Here is a 17,514-nt window from a genome sequence, read left to right on the forward strand (position 1 = left end):
GTCATTCCTACAGACTTGTCTCTTGCAATGCAGAAAGTATACCAGACATTTGTAGCCTTGGCTGCTCAACTCCAGTCAATACATGAAAGTTCCAAGGTATGGGCTTGAACTTCAGTATTTGCTTATATTCCAAAAGTCCTTAAATTTAATACTTTTGAAGACTGGCAATATATTAGAAGGTGTCTATAATGTTTGGTACAGTAGAAATGAATAGTATGCTAACTTCTGTTTTAGCTTATATTCATGAACCCAACTAACATCTGTAGAAAAATTATACCAGGAAGTTATGTGAGGAAATGTCACTTCTGAAGAAAATGGTGCTGAGGTTTTGTTTAATGTTGATATATTTAAATCAGTAGGTAGCTCACCATATTTCATTTCAAAATACATTAAAAACCCCTATGCCAACCACTTTTAAGTGTCCACAAATACCTGTAATGCCTTCAGGTGGCGCTGTGATGGTAGTTTTCAACGTCATGTAACATGAGCTGCTAACATAATAGCAGCCATGCTGTGCAGTTGGTCTCCGTCTCAAAGCATGCTCACATCCTCCATCCTTGGCGCCGAGTGGCTGGGCAGCAAATGTTTGCTCATACCCCATGTCTTGAGTATCAGCTATGTGCAAGTTATTTTAGAATTCTTATTATTTAGAGTGACATAGCCTCCAGTTTTTTAATAATTTCGGGATGTTTCATTATTTAAAAGACCCGGTCTTCTGCCCCATTAAAGATGGGAACCTCTTAAGTTTTGGGAAAACCGGCGCCTACTTAAAGTTTGAACAATCAGGCCTTCTCAGCATAGAAGATACTGTACAGAAAATTGTTTGATCTGTTTGTTCTACCTATGCTTATGACCCAATGGTGATTGATGTAGTTGTCTTCGCTCATGGAATAAATGTATTTGACAATTTTCATAAATATTGTAATATCCTTTATTAGTTAGCTCTGCAATAAATAATCTGTGTTGCTTTCATTCTATTAGCCTGAACAACAAAATAAATCTTTATTTTGTGTAGTTTTATTTGGGGTTATGCAGTGGTGAACTTGAGATTTTTTCTTCAGATTCTAAGAGAACAGTATCTTGGCTATCGGAAAACCTTCCTTGGAGATGCTACTGATGTCTTTGAAGCAAGGCGTGCTGAAACTAAGAAATGGCAAAACACTCCACGTGTCACAACTGGACCAACCCCCTTCAGCATACCAAATGCAGCGGCAGTTGCCATGGCTGCAACATTAACACAGCAGCAACAGCCTGCTACAGGTCTGAATGTCTTCAAGTTATAGATGAATAGTGTTGAGACAAATATCTGGTTACAATGGGTCATGCCATAGAAACCATATAGCAAACAAATATATTATTCTTTTCTTTATTTGTCTTCCTGAATACATCTCAGTGGTCTTACTGCTGTATTAGAAAGCAACTAAGACTTTCTTGTACTTTTTTTTGTAATTAAAAAAAAAAATGATAGAGATAAAATTAATTGCACCTGCATATAAGACTACAAATTCATGGTTACGCAGGGTATACAAAGCAATAATCCTAAAGCTGCAAAGTACTTAATCTCTTAAATTGGTGTTTTCAAAGATCATTACTACAGTAATTTAGAAAATGTGAATTGACTTTTTTATACTGTAAAGGTGACTAAGAATTTGGTGAGGCTTTTGAGTGTTGAATTGTTGAGTCACTAAATTCTGACGATAAATTTCAGAAAATTTAAAATATTTATTAGAATTTATATGTTTTTGTTCAAAAAAACTTGATCAAAATATAAACTTAAGGGATGGCTAATGGGTGAATTTCAGGCATATATAGCCCTGAGTTGTTTTGGGTTAGATTTTGTTTTGATTAACCTACAGGCTTGATACTACTGAAGGACGCCATACATACCGTATCCATTATATTTATACAATGAGGTTTTTTCCTTTATTCATGAAAAACAGTGTTGTATAATACATTGGTATAGCAATGTACTGTGCAAGACATGGATTTATGCTTGGGTTCCCCATGTGGTGCATTCCTGATCTGAGGTGACAGGTGATGAGCAGAGGCTATACACTTTTCCACAAGGATATCATTTGAGGAGTGACTCATTCCAAGCTAGCTGCTCTTGCGACCCTCCTAACGTCATTGACAATTTGTCCAGGCCATGACAGATCAGATGCCCATCTTCTTTACTGTCAGCGGCACACTAGGTTGACCGGGAATTTTAAAATGGTCTGCTTTATGTTTGAATGGAATGCTCCTCACTTAAAAAATAATAGCAGTTTCCCATCGCAGATGCTATTTCAAGTAGAGACAGGGTGCCAGAGGTACAAAATTCAATTGGCTTTTTTTTAAATTGAAGTTTCAGGAATATAATTTTAAGAAAGTACAGTGAATAAAAGTACCTTATGTATATTTTTTGTGAAGGTGTAACAAAGTTTACACCAAGCAAGTTCTACAATAGTATTAATACGTGTTGGTCTTGTTTTCAAAAAAGGCAATTAGACACAATAGAAAGTAAATTATGTTTACAAAAGAAAGAAGGTGAAGGAGTAATTAATCAGTATTAACATGCTGTAATTTTCTTGTATTTGCACCATAATGAATAAGATTCTGCCTTGTTTAACATAGTCCGGAGCAGCATTTAAAATGCAAGTCACGGAATTTGCCAATCTCAACCACATAATGTTTCAGTTTTGTACAATGTTAAATATTTATTAACTTGAATACTCCCCCTCCCCCCGCCAGTACAACTGGTTGGTTAGTATGTGTGATGGATCTTTTAAACACATTTGGAAAAAAAAATGCTGCAGAGTACTTGCTATTATTAACCAAAGTTAATAGCAATATAAACATTTAAGTTAACAGAAGTTGGTAAGATATTTACAAAACGAGGCTGCTAGAATAATGTGCAGGTAAGTTGGTGCACTTTTCATGTGATATATTTTATCAGTAAAATACAATTTTATAACTTTGCTTTCTGATGAAGCAGTAATAGAATTGTTCTACCGAAAAGTGAAATGTCTTCTTGGCCAAAAATAATCCTCTTCTGCCCAGTATATTGTAATATTACACTACGCGACACTATTTCTTTTAGTACATACAAACACACAGTGCCACAGTTGCCTTCCGTATAACACTAGATTATGACACTAGTTTGATTATGAAATCAGTCTTTGTAAACTATATATATATATATATATATTATATAATACTGCATTATCTGTAAAATTGTTATGTTAAAATCATTTGTGCACCTGGCTCTTATCGTTCTTCGAAAACTTTATATGATACAAAGAGGCAGTGTCAATTTATTTGACCTAAAAGGGCTGAATTTTTGAATAATGAAAAGATCAATTTGCTTAAAATTCTTCCACTTAAACCATCTTTTAATGTTCCAACCAATTTTGCATAAATTTTAAAAAGATATATACTAATATTCAAATGTTATTTGCAGCATATGTACTCCATTTTTAAGTACTGTATTGATAGCCATAGCAGTTAAAAATATATATGTATAATTGTGTAAGAATTGTGGAAAATTTTGAAATGGAGCCTAAGTAGGCATACAAAATGATACTGTCTCTTTTTACTTAAGGATTTGATCCATAATTTGCTTAGATGTCTGGCTTTTCTTTTGGCTTGATTTACAGTTTTCTAGTTCTCTACACCTTCCAAATTCCCTTTTTGACACTTAAAAGTCTTTCTTCTAGAATATCAGAGTACAAAAGCAATATTATGTTCTAACTTTAAGCAGGGCAAAATAAGTAGTGTGTTTGAACTGTGAAAGTGTGAATGTGTTAAACCTACATTTGGAGTGTAAATTCAGTGGTGCCTTTTTCAAATTGCGCACGCAAAGAAATTCACTTCTAGTTTGTAAATGCCTTTAGAACATGGATGATTTATTCCCTCAGTTTATAAAAGGTTGCCTAATTTCAAACTGTAGTGCACTAAAATCAAGAATATAGCAGTTATGATTTAAAAAAATGAAAATTGCATTGTTATGTTGCCATGTAATTGAGATGTTTCAAAACTAAACAATAAATTGAGACGTGAAAGATCTTATTGTCTTGCTTCTTTATGTATTTTTGTTCGTTAAAAGTATTACTAAATTGATTCGCAGTTGAGTGTAATGCATGTGTAAAGTCAATCAATATATATATAAAATTGGGGTTTTGTCACAGGATGTAAGCTATCTGTTGATTTAAAAAGTAACATTTGGAACATACCATTAGCTTGTGCTGATCATGCATACTATCGTACTAGCACATTTTATAAAAATGTAGGGAGAAAATAGGTGACAGAATAGATCTTTAGAGAAAGAGGATGTTATATGATTCAGTCTGCATACCTTTAAAGTTGTATTCTCTAACTACTCCTGAGTGGGTGAATTGGCCTAGAAAAAAAGTGAGTTAAGTTAAAAATTTAAATAGCATGAATATGGATCAATCTATTTTTGATGTGTATTTTCTGATCTAGATTCTAAATTAACTGTTTTAATAGCATTTTAAGTCTGAACACTTCTGTTTGATGCTCTTGTCCATTGTTTCAAGAATAGCAGAAGTAAAAAGTTCTCATATTGGAGAGTTTTATATATATTCAATAAAACTACTTCTAAGAGTAAGGCAAATTTTCTGATTTTTCTGTACTAGGACCGCAACCACCTCTGGGAGTTAATTTTGGAGCACCATTCGTCTCAGGTATTGGCACAGGCTTGCAGTCAAGTGGCTTAGGTTCTTCAACCCTTGGAGGTACCATTTTTTAAACCTTTCTAATGTCCAACTTTTCATGTTAATGCTTTGTAAATGTTGGTTTTCAAATGCACTCAATCAGTTAGTGACTATAAAATAGATCAAAAATGCAAACTATTTCCCTATTCAAAATTTTCTTCCACATAATATTTCATTTTTTTTTTAATGTTGTCCTTTAAAGGAGATTTATGTTGTATTTATTAGTCTGTGAGTAGTGAATTGTCACAATAGTGACTTAAAAATGTTTAAACTTGTTTCATATTTCACAAATATCATGCACTCCTCAGACATTGAATCCCTAAATCTAAAATTTGGGTAAGGAACTGTCCTATTTCCATATAGTTTTATAAAAGTGGTGTCACCTTAAGTTATTTTTGAGGTTTTCACTAACTTTGTCTAGTAAGCTCCCCTCAGTATTGTGCATAAGTCAATAAGAACTGTCAGTGTCTTAGGCTTGGTATTTGTAAACCATCCATATTTGAACACTAACTTGTCACCTCCATTTAGAAAAACTTCTTTTAGGGATTTTCACATTTTCTGTCCTCAGTTTCTAGGTTTATTAAGCAATTTAGAAATGACTTGCATCAGCTTGTATACTCATTACAGATTTGTGATCTCATTAATCAAACTTCATTTGATTTTTAAACAGATTTTTTGAAGTACAGTACTTTCAGTAGATGCAGAATTTGTTTAAGAAATCTAGAATGGTGGAGTTGCCTTTTAGTAAAGTAGTTTATAGCTGCTTTTCTAACTCTGCAAAGCAATTGCGACTGCATCTCCTTCTCCCTTATTTCTCTGTCTCCGTTTCCCCCCCCCCCCCCCCCCCCCAATTGGTTTCTGAGGAATATCATTTGTGGAAGTGATCACAAATAACACCAATGTTAAATCTGATAAAAGGAAAACTGAAGTAATAACAGAAAACTATAAAAATATACTAGAACCCGGGGCCACAGCCTCAGGATAAAGGGTAGGCCATTCAGGACTGAGATGAGAAGAAATTTCTTCACACAGAGGGTGGTGAATCTTTCAAATTCTCTACCCCAGAGGGCTGTGGAGGCTCAGTCATTGGGTATATTCAAAACAGAAGTCGATATATTTCTGACTAGTAAGGGCATCAAGGGATATGGCAATAGGGCCGGTGAATGGAGTTGAGGTAGAAGATCAGCTATGATCTCATTGAATGGCGGAGCAGGCTCGAAGGGCCGAATGGCCGACTCCTGCTCCTGTTTCTTATACAACAGGTCTGTCCGCATCTGAAAGGAGAAAAGACAGCTTAACATTCAAATGTAGACACTTCATGAGAACAGCCTCAAACACTAACTTGCCTTTTCTCTTTTCAGTTGCTGATAGATCTGTGTGGTTCTAGCACTTTTTGTTTTTCCTATCTGTGGCAAAAGTCTGAATATCTTCATGGAAAGACCTTTCATGATGTTGATTGTTCCACACGCAGTCTCCATTTACAACAGTTTAAATAGTTCATAGTTTTCAACACAATTTTCCTCCCTCTTCCCTGACCCCCCCCCCCCCCCACCCAAAAAGAATTAAGTTTTGAAAATCTTGGAATTTATTTGCAAAACCATACAAAATATTATTCATATGATCAGATTAATCATAAACCTGGGCCTCATGTTATCATCCATTAATCTAAGAAATGGATAAATAAACTGCAAATTGAAGCTTCTTAATCTGCAAGTTTACTAACTGAAATGTAGGCAAAATAAGACACAATCGTTTTGTGGCAGATTTCCTATTTAACTAAAGTTGATCTACAGTCTACTTGTAAATCAAAGCCCTTTCATTCAAATTATCTAACAATTTGCATTTTTAGCATTAAATTCCCACATTGCTGTTAATTATGTTACTTAATTCAAGTTGCTGGGTAATTCAAATTTTTAATTCACAAAACAACTTTGAATATCAGGAATAAACTGCATTTTATAAAAAGTACCTGGCTGTAATAGGAAGGAGTGTTTTAACAGATTAAAACAAGTCCTAAGCTTTTAAAGAAAACAATTGGAATTCTCATCCTGGAGCTATGTCTGATTAGATAGCTACTAGTTTTCACATCGCCCCACCAAATTGAAAATTGCTGACGTTTTAGTTAGTAGTATACAATTGGTATATAGTGCACAAAATAGTAATGTGTTCTATGGTTGATGCTACAGATGAAATGGCTTACTTTTTAACTACTTCCAGTTCCCCAAGTTTTAACTACGTTTCAAAAGTAAACTAATGTTCTCGTTCTCTTTCTCTTATCTGAACCTCACAGCCCAGCCAGAAGAATGGGCAGGCATTTTGGTCCCACGTCTGTCATTTTGTAACCAGCCACTATAAAGTACACTAAGTTGACTAGACATGATGCCCTTCCTTTTTTTTCTTTCCTCCTTGTCATATGGGAAATGTTTGGTTTATACATGTCATGGCAGAGATCAGGAATATGCCACATGGGGAATTATGAGCAGGAAAGTAGCTGCTACTAAGACTAGGCTGTGATGTCTTAATTAGTGTATCATATAAAGTGTCCACCACATTTCGCAAGTTCGCAGTCGGAACCATCTAATGAACTAACTACCACAAATGTGGTTTGCGGAGTTGTGTAGTCAGTCAGTTTTAATGCTTCCATGTGCTTTCTATTACTAGCCAGACTGTTGTCAGTTATATTGATATGAAAATTAATTTAGGTGTTGGAGGGTTGCCCCTCATCATAATTAACCCTGACCATAGGTGTACTCTCTGAATTGTTGGGAAATTAATAGAGGTATCGGCAAAACTGCCAATATTATGCTTGTGAAGTTGAGAGCAGGGAGTCATTTTTAGTTTCTCCATTAGTGCCTGAAGATGTGTGCTGGACTTGGGTCAGCAAGGTTTAGGATATTTTTATTTATTTTTTCTTCAATGTATAAGCCTTGAAATTCTGGGCTGTGTGGGCTGTGTCGTATACTGTTCAAATTTTTCCATTTTATGTTTTTTTTTGGTTCAATAGAACACAAGCGTGTCTCCTCCCTTCCTCATTCCTTTCTTCACCCTGACGTAATGTATTGCGATCCAGTTCTTAAATCAGTTTATTAAATTACAAGTGAAATTTTATATAGAAGTGTATTTAAAAATTTTGTTGGCAACTCAAATTAACCCAGATTTGCTGATTACAGAGATAATTACAGATCTAAAAAGCCAATCAGCTCATCTTAGTACATCCATTCAGAAAAACCTTACAGTCCCTGCATTGCAGAACATAATTGGTTCTTAAATGACTCCAATGTTTTCACTTCTATATCTGGAGGTTCATTCCAGGTTTTGATCATCCTTTGTGTGAAGAACTACTTCCAACTTTGTTGATTGCTGTTCTGCACTGGTTGGTCAGGTTGAGCGCTGAGTCTATTAAGACTCTTTCAAATTCATAATTGGCTATTTCAGCACCATTCATGGAGTATGTGTGTCATCCATGTGTCACCCATTTCTTTCTATGTGCAATAATTCACATTTGTCTGCATTAGATTTCATCTGCCATTGTTCTGCCCATTTACATATTTTGTTCAACTCATTTTGTCATTTCTGAGCTGCCTCCTTCGATTCCATTACCCTTCCAAGTTTGGTATAATGTGCAAATTTGACCAATTTGTTTTGAGTTTCAAAATCCAAATCATTCATAGAATCATAAAATGATACAGCACAGAAGGAGGCCATTCGGCCCATCGTGCCTGTGCTGACTCTGAAAGAGCTATCCAAAAAGTCCCACTCCCCTGCTCTTTCCCCATAGCTGTGCAAATGTTTTCCTTTTCAAGTATTTATACAATTCCCTTTATAAAGTTATTATTGAATCTGCTTCCATCACCCTTTTCAGGCAGTGTATTCCAGATCATCATAACTCTGTTTTAAAAAAAAAAAAAAAAAAAAAATGTTTTCCTCATGTCACTTCTGGTTCTTTTGCCAATTATCTTAAATATGTGTCCTCTGGTTACCGACCCTTCTGCCACTGGAAACCATTTCTCCTTATTTACTCTATCAAAACCCTTCATGATTTTGAACACCTCTATCAAATCTCCCCTTAACCATTTCTGCTCTAAGGAGAACAACCACAGTTTCTGTAGTCTCTCTACATAACTGAAGTCTTTCATCCCTGGTGCCATTCTAGTAAATCTCCTCTGCACCCTCTAAGGCCTTGACATTCTTCCTAAAGTGTGGTGCCCAGAATTGGTCACAGTACTGCAACTGGGGCCTAACCAGTGATTTATAAAGGTTTAGCATAACTTCCTTGCTTTGGTACTCTATGCCTCTATTTATAAAGCCAAGGATCCCTTATGCCATTTTAACAGCCTTCTCAATGTCCTGCCACCTTCAGAGATGTACACCCCTAGGTCTCTCTGTTCCTGCACCCCCTTTAAAATTTAATCATTTAGTTTATATTGCCTCTCCTCATTCTTCCTACCAAAATGAATCACTTCAAACTTCTGTGTTTAATTTCATCTGCCATGTGTCTGCCCATTTTAACTGTTTGTCTTTGTCCTCCTGAAGTCTGCTACTAACCTCCTCACTGTTTACTACTTATCCAAGTTGTGTGTCATCTGCAAACTTTGAAATTATGCCCTGTATACCCAAGTCCGGGTCATTAATATATATCAAAGAGCAGTGGTCCCAACACCAACCCCTGGGGGTCACCAGTGCACACTTCTCTGCAGCCTGAAAAACAACCGTTCACCACTACTGATGTATATTGGGAACAGTAATGGTCCCAACACTGATCCCAGAGCACCCCACTCAGTACTCTTTCTCCCTTCCCCCACCCCAACATAATTCTTCGAACAAATAACTTGTTTTCTACGCTTCAGCTATTTCCAAGATTTCCACTGAATTTCCATAGATATTCTTAACTATTATCTGTATCGTGATGCATCACGATTGTATGAGACAGGCTAGAATGGACCAGTTGATCTTTTCCTGCCTGACATTTTTGTACATTTATAATAGCCTTTTGTGTGGAACCTTGTCAAATGCCCTTTGGAAGTCGAGGTGCAACATGTAATAGAGACTTCCACAATCGACTTGGGATGTCACTTCCTCAAAGCAGATTGGTCAGGCAGGATCATCCGCTTCTGAATACAAGTCGACTGACTTTTACTAGGTTATTACTGTACAGATAATCATCCAGTTTACTCTTGACAATCAATTCCATTATTTTACACCAGAATGAAGTAAGACTAATGTGTATCTACAGAAAGAAAATACTGCAGATGCTGGAAATCTGAAATAAAAACAGAAAATGCTGGAGATACTCAGCAGGTCAGGCAGCATCTGTGAAGCGAGAAACAGAGTTAACGTTTCAGGTCGATGACCTTTCGTTAGAACTGGAAAAAAGCAGGAAATGGAACAGATTTTTAAGCAAGTGTAGTGGCTGGGAAATGGGGGAGGGGATGAAAGAACAAAAGGGTTCTTTCATCCCCTCCCCCCTTTCCCAGCCACTACACTTGCTTAAAAATCTGTTCCATTTCCTGCTTTTTTCCAGTTCTGACGAAAGGTCATCGACCTGAAACGTTAACTCTGTTTCTCGCTTCACAGATGTTGCCTGACCTAATGGGTATCTAGTTGCCTGGATCTGTTTTATCTCCCTTTTTTAAATATGGGCACCATGTTGACCTAATTCCAATTGACTGATAGCTCCCTTTGTCCCTCATAAATGATTATCAATGCCTCACAAATCAATAACCTAATCTCTCTCAGCACTCAGGAAGAAATACCAACTATTCCAAGCGATTTATTGGTTTTGAGCCCTTTTAATCTGCCTGGGACTTTCACCTGATCTATATCTGTCATTAATTTTACTTAGGTTAGCTGTTTTCAGAAGGCATGTTGCTCATGCCTTCCCTGGTGAACACACAGGAATAATCATTCAGAATATTAACTATCCTGTGCTCGACTTCTGTTTCAAGTCCATTTGCATTTTTCTTGTGATTCTCATCTCTTCGCTAACTGCCTTCTTACTGTTGAGCATTGAAAGAATCTGTTATATTTTACTTCTGCAGCAGTAGGTCTCTTTGCCCTCTCCCGACCACCCTTTAAACGTGTTTCTGCATGCTCCTATATTAATCCCACTGAATCCTTTCCTCTTTCTCCCCACAGAATTTGCAGAGGTAACTTTTTTCCTTTTTATTTAATTTTTGGTTTAATTATTAATGCATTTTAAGTCATGCATGTTTCGTTTAAGCTTGCTCGTCCTGGGATGTATTCATCTTTCATACTGAACAGTTCTGGGGGTGAATTTCCTTGGGTTTCTCCTACTCCTCCACCGTAACTTTGGCAGAAACCTGTACGTAAAAGAGGTTTCTGCCGAAGTATGGTGGCAGAGCAGGAGATGCCCTGCAGAAATTCACCCCCCCGCCCCCCCCTAAGCATTTGAAGATTTTCCATTTTCCACCTACTAAAGTATTGTCGAACAAACTTTCCCAAACATTTGCATAAGTTGTTCCCTTATTTCTTTGAAGTTAGCCCTTTTAAAGTTATATACCTGGCTTCTGGTCTTTGGTATTTCTGAATCACAGCCCATGTTGAACTTAGTCATTCTGTGGCTGCTGTGTCATCTCCCTCGTCCCGCCCCACCCCAGGATTTACATTTTCTATACATTGTCAGGGTCACTTGAAAATGCCACGTCAAGATGAGCACTGCTTCACGTGGTGCACTGGATCATGAAGCACTCATGCATTACATTTGTCAACTCTGATTCTAAATCACTTGGGTTATCCCAATTTAGATTTGATTAATTGACTATTTTAACACCGAGGTCAACCAATTGATTTTAAATGGATTAACACTAGCTGATCATAAATCTCAGCCATTCTCTGCTTCAGTTCAATTTCTGATCCCAAGATGTATGCTAGTTGCGGTTCAGAATAAAGCTTGAATGATCTTTCTAAGATTTTATTTGGCCAAAATTGTAATTAATCAAATAAATAATCATCATTTGAATCTCCTAAACATACTTGTAATTTTATTTAATAGAACTCTCTGGAAAGTGCGAGTGTAGTTATGGGTTGGCTATTTATTAAATGGGTGCAGTTTCTTCAACTATATTGGAATATGAGCTATCATCATTCAATCAGTATATGGAATACTTTGGTACGAGTTATCTGTAGTATTCAGCGGTAGTATTCAGTAGCGACCAATTAGATGATTATTAAAAGTACCTGGTAAAGAAAAAAGTTTCCCTGATTCCAGTAGAAGTGGACTAGAGCAAAAGAAGCCAGAAGTGAGAGAAAATTTAAAACTGAAATTGAGAGAAAGGAGATGGGGAAACTTAGGTTTTTGTTTTGCAGCAGCGTCAGCCCTTGACTTTAAAGAATGAACTGTTCAATGTCATCATACACTCAGTTCTAAAACTGTAACTTAACAAAAGAAATCCCAGAGTGCCATCCAAATCTGTGATGGAGAAAAGTAATTACAGTGAGAAAGAAATAGTTCCGTTTATTTTTGTTCCCCTGATATCAGTGGAAAGTGAGGTGCTAAATTAAGAGCAGAAAGAGGAAGCACTGGTAAGTTTTTTTGTTAACTGTGTGTATGTATGTACAGTATATATACACACTTTTTAATTTAAAAAGGTATCATCAGTTGTGATTGGGATGCAAACTCTAGTAGTCTGAAATACCCTTGTAGCATTATCATAATTTCATGCATATTTTTTTAAATATTAAGTTTCTGAAATTTGATTTTTTTTTTCTCTCAAATATAGAATTAACGTTTTCCTCCTTTGCACCAACACATTGCCCAATGTTACGACAAGCTGGGGTCATTGTAGCACTCAAGGGTACAAATGCTTCACTAAAGACACCCAAGTTCCTCATTGATGTTTTTGTCTACTTTTCAGTATATGTTATGTAGCATATTTGCTATATTTTCTCAAGTCCTAGGAGAAACTTTTTTTAAGCCTCTTCTCAATGTTGATTTTACTGGAAAATACTCCAGGTGCTATTGGTTATTTGTTTCAGCTGCAGTTCTTAATGGAATTTTGTAAAGTAAAATTGGTACTTTCCCATTTGGTTACGTGTTAGATTTTCTTTCATGTTATAACTTTTTTAGCACACATTATATTAAGTGTGCAGTACTTATTCTTGTAGGATTTGGAGGTACTTCTGGCTTTGGAAGTAATACTTCAGGCACCACCTCATTTGGATTTGGATCAGCCACTAAACCCTCAGGAAGCCTCAGTGCAGGTTTGTTTGTAATTTTGTTTCTGTCAATGCTCAACCGTCTGTCAATGATGGTCAGGAAATGATTTCAAGTAACTCATTCCTACATGGTATAACAAAGCATTTGAGTTTTCAAATGCATTGATGAAAGACATGGGAATACAAACCCTAGATCCCAATCTAATCTGGTTCAGCTGCATTTGTACTATACATTTTGCATGATACCAAAATTGCATTGCAGTGATGCTAAATGTACAGATTTTCTCCCCTGTAGATTTGCCCTATCCAGAAAATATTTGTGCAGTGCCATATAACAAACTTGCTTGCTCTTTGGGGTAACTTGTCTCAAAGATGACATTTCAGAATTTGAGAACCTGTCAATTGACCAGGATAGAACCTGTTATTGGGGACTGGAATTCTTCCTGCTTGGCTTCAGGTGATCCTGCAAGCCAGTGTCCTAATTGGCAGGGTGGTCGTGGCTGGATATGATAACCTTACCAGTGCTCTTCTGGGAAGATGGTGGGGCTTTAATCAGTTGAACTCCATCGGTGCCCCATTGCCCTCTTGAGGATCCCTGAGCCTTGGCTTTTGCCAATCTGTGCCTAACTACTCTGGGTTTAGGTAAGTGGGGTATATACTTCTGAGGGGAGAACATATACATATCTGGCAAACAAAAGCCTTATTTATGTGGATTTCTTAGTTTGACTTGGAGATTCTTGAGGGGAAATAACGGGATACGGTAACAGGGTATGTACATGCAATTAGGACTACTGCTCATGTGGCGACTAAGCACCAACAGTGACTGGTTGTACCAAAGAGCCCATTTCTATGTTGTAATTTCTATGTAATTCCACATAATTAAGCATGGTGATGGGTTTGTATGGGTGCCAGGCACCTAGCTGACCAATATCATTCCTAAATACTAAAGAGTATCTTTTCCCCTGTTCATTAATGTTAGTGAAATGTCGACATTTTAAATGGAGGAAAAAAATTCCTAAAAATTAATTTAGCATCAACCAGAGTTGTACTCTTGGTTGTTCTTATGGTTAATAGTATTTTTAGTGTGAGTGCACTGATTTAAAGAAGCATTCAAGTGTTACTAATCATTGCACTAAATGGAGTGTGATGAGTATCATTCTAACTGCATTGTTATGTTGAGAATTAGAAGCCCTTGATTTTCTCCTTCATTCTGCTCATCACACACCTAATTCGGATTTAATACTCATCAAATCGTGTCTAGCCTTCTGGTCAGGGATATCAGGTTTGTGAATTTTCTGCAGTAGAAGCACTAATATGTGCTGATTCTTGGTTTCCCAGCATCTCTTGCTGGTTATTGCTTTCAGTGGAGCATCTGGGAGGCTCAGTCGTTGAAATTGAGAGACCAGCCGACATGCATGTTTTTACAACTTCCTTTTACTTAGTAATGGGGGGAAAAACTATTTTCCCATGAATCTGAGGAAAGGACAGTTGTGAGGCCTCACCTGGGAGTAGTCCTTTAAGTGGTTTACACACAAACCCAAGTATTCAAAGCCATGTGCTGCTGTTTTGTGTGAAAATTCAGCTTTTAACTCTCATTGCCAATATGTGCCGTGAAATAAAAGAAAGTTTTCAGCTCGTGTACTGTGACTCTGAAACAAACAGCTAATATTGCTGTAATAAAACTACTCGCGTGTCAGAAGTACCTCTATTAAACATAGAAGATAGGAGCAGGAGTAGGCCATTCGGCCCCTCGAGCCTGCTCCGCCATTCAGTGAGATCATGGCTGATCATCCAAACTCAGTACCCTGTCCCTGCTTTCTCCCCATACCCCTTGATCCCTTTAGCCTTAAGAAATATATCTAACTCCTTCTTGAATATATTTAATGAATTGGCCTCTACTGCCTTCTGTGGTAGAGATTTCCACAGGTTCACCACTCTCTGGGTGAAGAAATTCCTCCTCATCTCTGTCCTAAATGGCTTACCCCTTATCCCTAGACTGTGACCCCTGGTTCTGGACTCCCCTGACATCAGGAACATCCTTCCTGCATCTAGTCTGTCTGGTCCTGTTAGAATTTTATAAGTTTCAATGAGATCCCCTCTCATTCTTCTAAACTCCAGCGAGTATAAGCCCAATCGACCCAATCTCTCCTCATACGTCATTCCTGCCATCCCAGGTATCAGTCTGGTGAATCTTCGCTGCACTCCCTCCATGGCAAGAACATCCTTCCTCAGATAAGGCGACCAAAACTGCACACAATACTCAAGGTGTGGTCTCACCAAGGCCCTGTACAACTGCAGCAAGACATCCTTGTTCCTGTACTTGAATCCTCTCGCTACGAAGGCCAACATACCATTTGCCTTCTTAACCACCTGCCGCACCTGCATGCTTACCTTCAGCGACTGGTGCACAAGGACACCCAGGTCTCGTTGCATTTCCCCTTCTCCCAATCTATTGCCATTCAGATAATCTGCCTTCCTGTTTTTGCCACCAAAGTGGATAACCTCGCATTTATCCACTTATTACTGTTCTATTAACTCTAAACAACAAAATAAATACCCAAAATGCATTTTTAAATAAATTTTTATATTCTGCTCTTTAAATTTTTTTACTTATTATCTGCTTTCTCCTTGTTCGTGTCCTCCCATTTAAGAGTGAGAGTAACTTAAAAAAATTTGGGGTTCATTGGCTTAAAATCTGCATTTGTAGCAACTTTTAGCTGCTCAAAAACCCAAAATATAGGTGCTTGAGAATGACGTGTCACAGAACAGATCAAATCTGATGTGCTTTTATATGCACATGAAGCAATAACAAACCAGGATAAATAGAGTTATCTGCAGTACACTAAAGGCTAATGGCGTGGGGCAGGGTATGGTATGGTGGTGGTGGTGGAGGAGGAGGAAGTGAGGCAGAAGACTCGAGTCTGAAAATTGTGATCAATGTTATATGAATGTTTATTGTGTTTGTTCCAAATTTCTCTGGCTCCTATTTTACCAGAGTTGATTCCTCTCTCCGCTACTTTACCAGAGTTGTTAAAAACAGAGTTGTTTCAAATAAACATTTTAGCATCACCATTAAAATTACAGAGGGTCATTTTGTACAAGCACATTGGGCTGGATTTTGCTACGGGGGCGGGTTGGAGGTGGGAAACCCACATTCGGGCTTGTTGTCCCGCCTCCATGGAGATGTGGCCAACCCACTGGATTTTCCTCTGATTGACCTTGTTGAGCCCGCCCTGTGGGCTCAGCAGGCCAATTAAGGGCCACCCGGCAACAGGTGACGTCAGAGATTGACATTTCATCTGTCAAAAGCTTTTGGCAGATGAAAGATCAGTGTTTAACAGCTGTTTGAAGCTGTCAAGCACTGAAAAACTGCTAATTCAGCCTCAGTCCTTTCTCAGGATAACTTTAAAATCATTTTGCTGCAGAAACCAAGAAGCTGATTTTTTTTTTTAAATCGGAGCTTCTGTGGTTCTTGCAGCCGACTCCCGACACCGGAATGCAGGACTCCTGTAAAGGTAAGTAAAAGTAAGTTAAACTTCTTTAAACACTTGCAAAACACTTACCTTTGCACTCCTGCACCCCTCACTCACCGGAACACTGGGCATCTCGACCCCTCCAAGACCTCAGACCCATGTCCCGCCTCTCAAACTTTTCGTGGTTTGGAGCTGTCGGGAAGCCCACAAACCAGCAATAAAAATCGCGAATAGGCAAAAAACTACCTGTTAACTACCTGTTAACAGGCAGTTTAATTGCCTTTAATCTCTTCCCGCCTCTGGGAGTCGGGTTTCAGCACTTGTCGGCAACCCGACTCCTATGAAATTGACATGGAGGCGGGTTGGAGGCGGGATGGGGTCGGGACCCCCGGATCTCCGATTTTTATCGCCCGCACGCCTCCAACCCGACTCCAGGGGCTTAGGAAAATCCAGCCCATTGTGTTTGTATAACATCACTCACAGGAATTTCCAGGATCTATTTGCTTCTTCATTCAGTACATTCATTCTGGGTTATATTCCCCAGAAACACATTTGGCACATTTCTGAAAGTTGGTTAGTCCATTCTTCTTCAGAAATATCTTTCAGATTAGCTTTGTTCTTGAGTGATTGGTTTCACTTTAATCTTTAGTCAAAAGTTACTAATTGTACAGCTTAATCTTTTTGGGCACTGGAAAATGTTCTCTTAATATGCAGAACTCTTTGGGTTATGTTAAACTGGAAACTTGTATTTTTGGCAGAAAAAGTCTGGACAGTTTACCATAGTACTTCAGAGGTTTATGTACAGAATTTTCAATGAACAGAATTTATCTTAAAACAGCACTTTTAATTGTGTCTCTATACCATGACCATTTTACATATTTTCTTCATAGTTGGGACCAACCAGATTTCATGGAAAGCACGTTTCCTTGCAAGTTTTACACTGGGATAAAATTAACCTTGGTTTCATGAGAGTAGTAAGATTATACTCCAGAAATTAATAGATTAATGTATTTAAAACGGGCTTGACATCCGGGCCCTTTTTGAGATTCAAAAAATTATGCTTAACAATAGGATTTCTTTCCGTTTTTAGTTGACTTAAATAGCATATGTTGATGACATTGAAGGTACTGGTGTGACTGAGTTCTAAGACCAAC

The 17,514-nt window shown here is 37.6% G+C and overlaps 1 protein-coding gene across 7 annotated transcripts in view; it reads left to right on the forward strand.

The window, feature by feature from the left end:
• The window catches only part of nup58 (nucleoporin 58), a 102,233-nt gene that overhangs the window by 37,606 nt on the left and 47,113 nt on the right, over positions 1–17,514 (forward strand). For 4 of the 7 annotated variants that reach the window (XM_085999221.1, XM_085999223.1, XM_085999220.1 and 1 more), the window contains 4 exons: positions 14–96; positions 1,062–1,260; positions 4,635–4,733; positions 12,837–12,932. In XM_085999221.1, coding sequence (XP_085855347.1) covers positions 14–96; positions 1,062–1,260; positions 4,635–4,733; positions 12,837–12,932 — 477 coding nt within the window. The remainder of the gene's footprint in view (positions 1–13; positions 97–1,061; positions 1,261–4,634; positions 4,734–12,836; positions 12,933–17,514) is intronic. The other 3 variants (XM_085999227.1, XM_085999226.1, XM_085999224.1) reach the window with 1 other exon arrangement.

This window comes from Somniosus microcephalus, chromosome 10 (genome assembly GCF_052327205.1).
Source record: "Somniosus microcephalus isolate GS21.2 chromosome 10, FLI_Smic_1.0, whole genome shotgun sequence".
Taxonomy (NCBI): domain Eukaryota; kingdom Metazoa; phylum Chordata; class Chondrichthyes; order Squaliformes; family Somniosidae; genus Somniosus; species Somniosus microcephalus.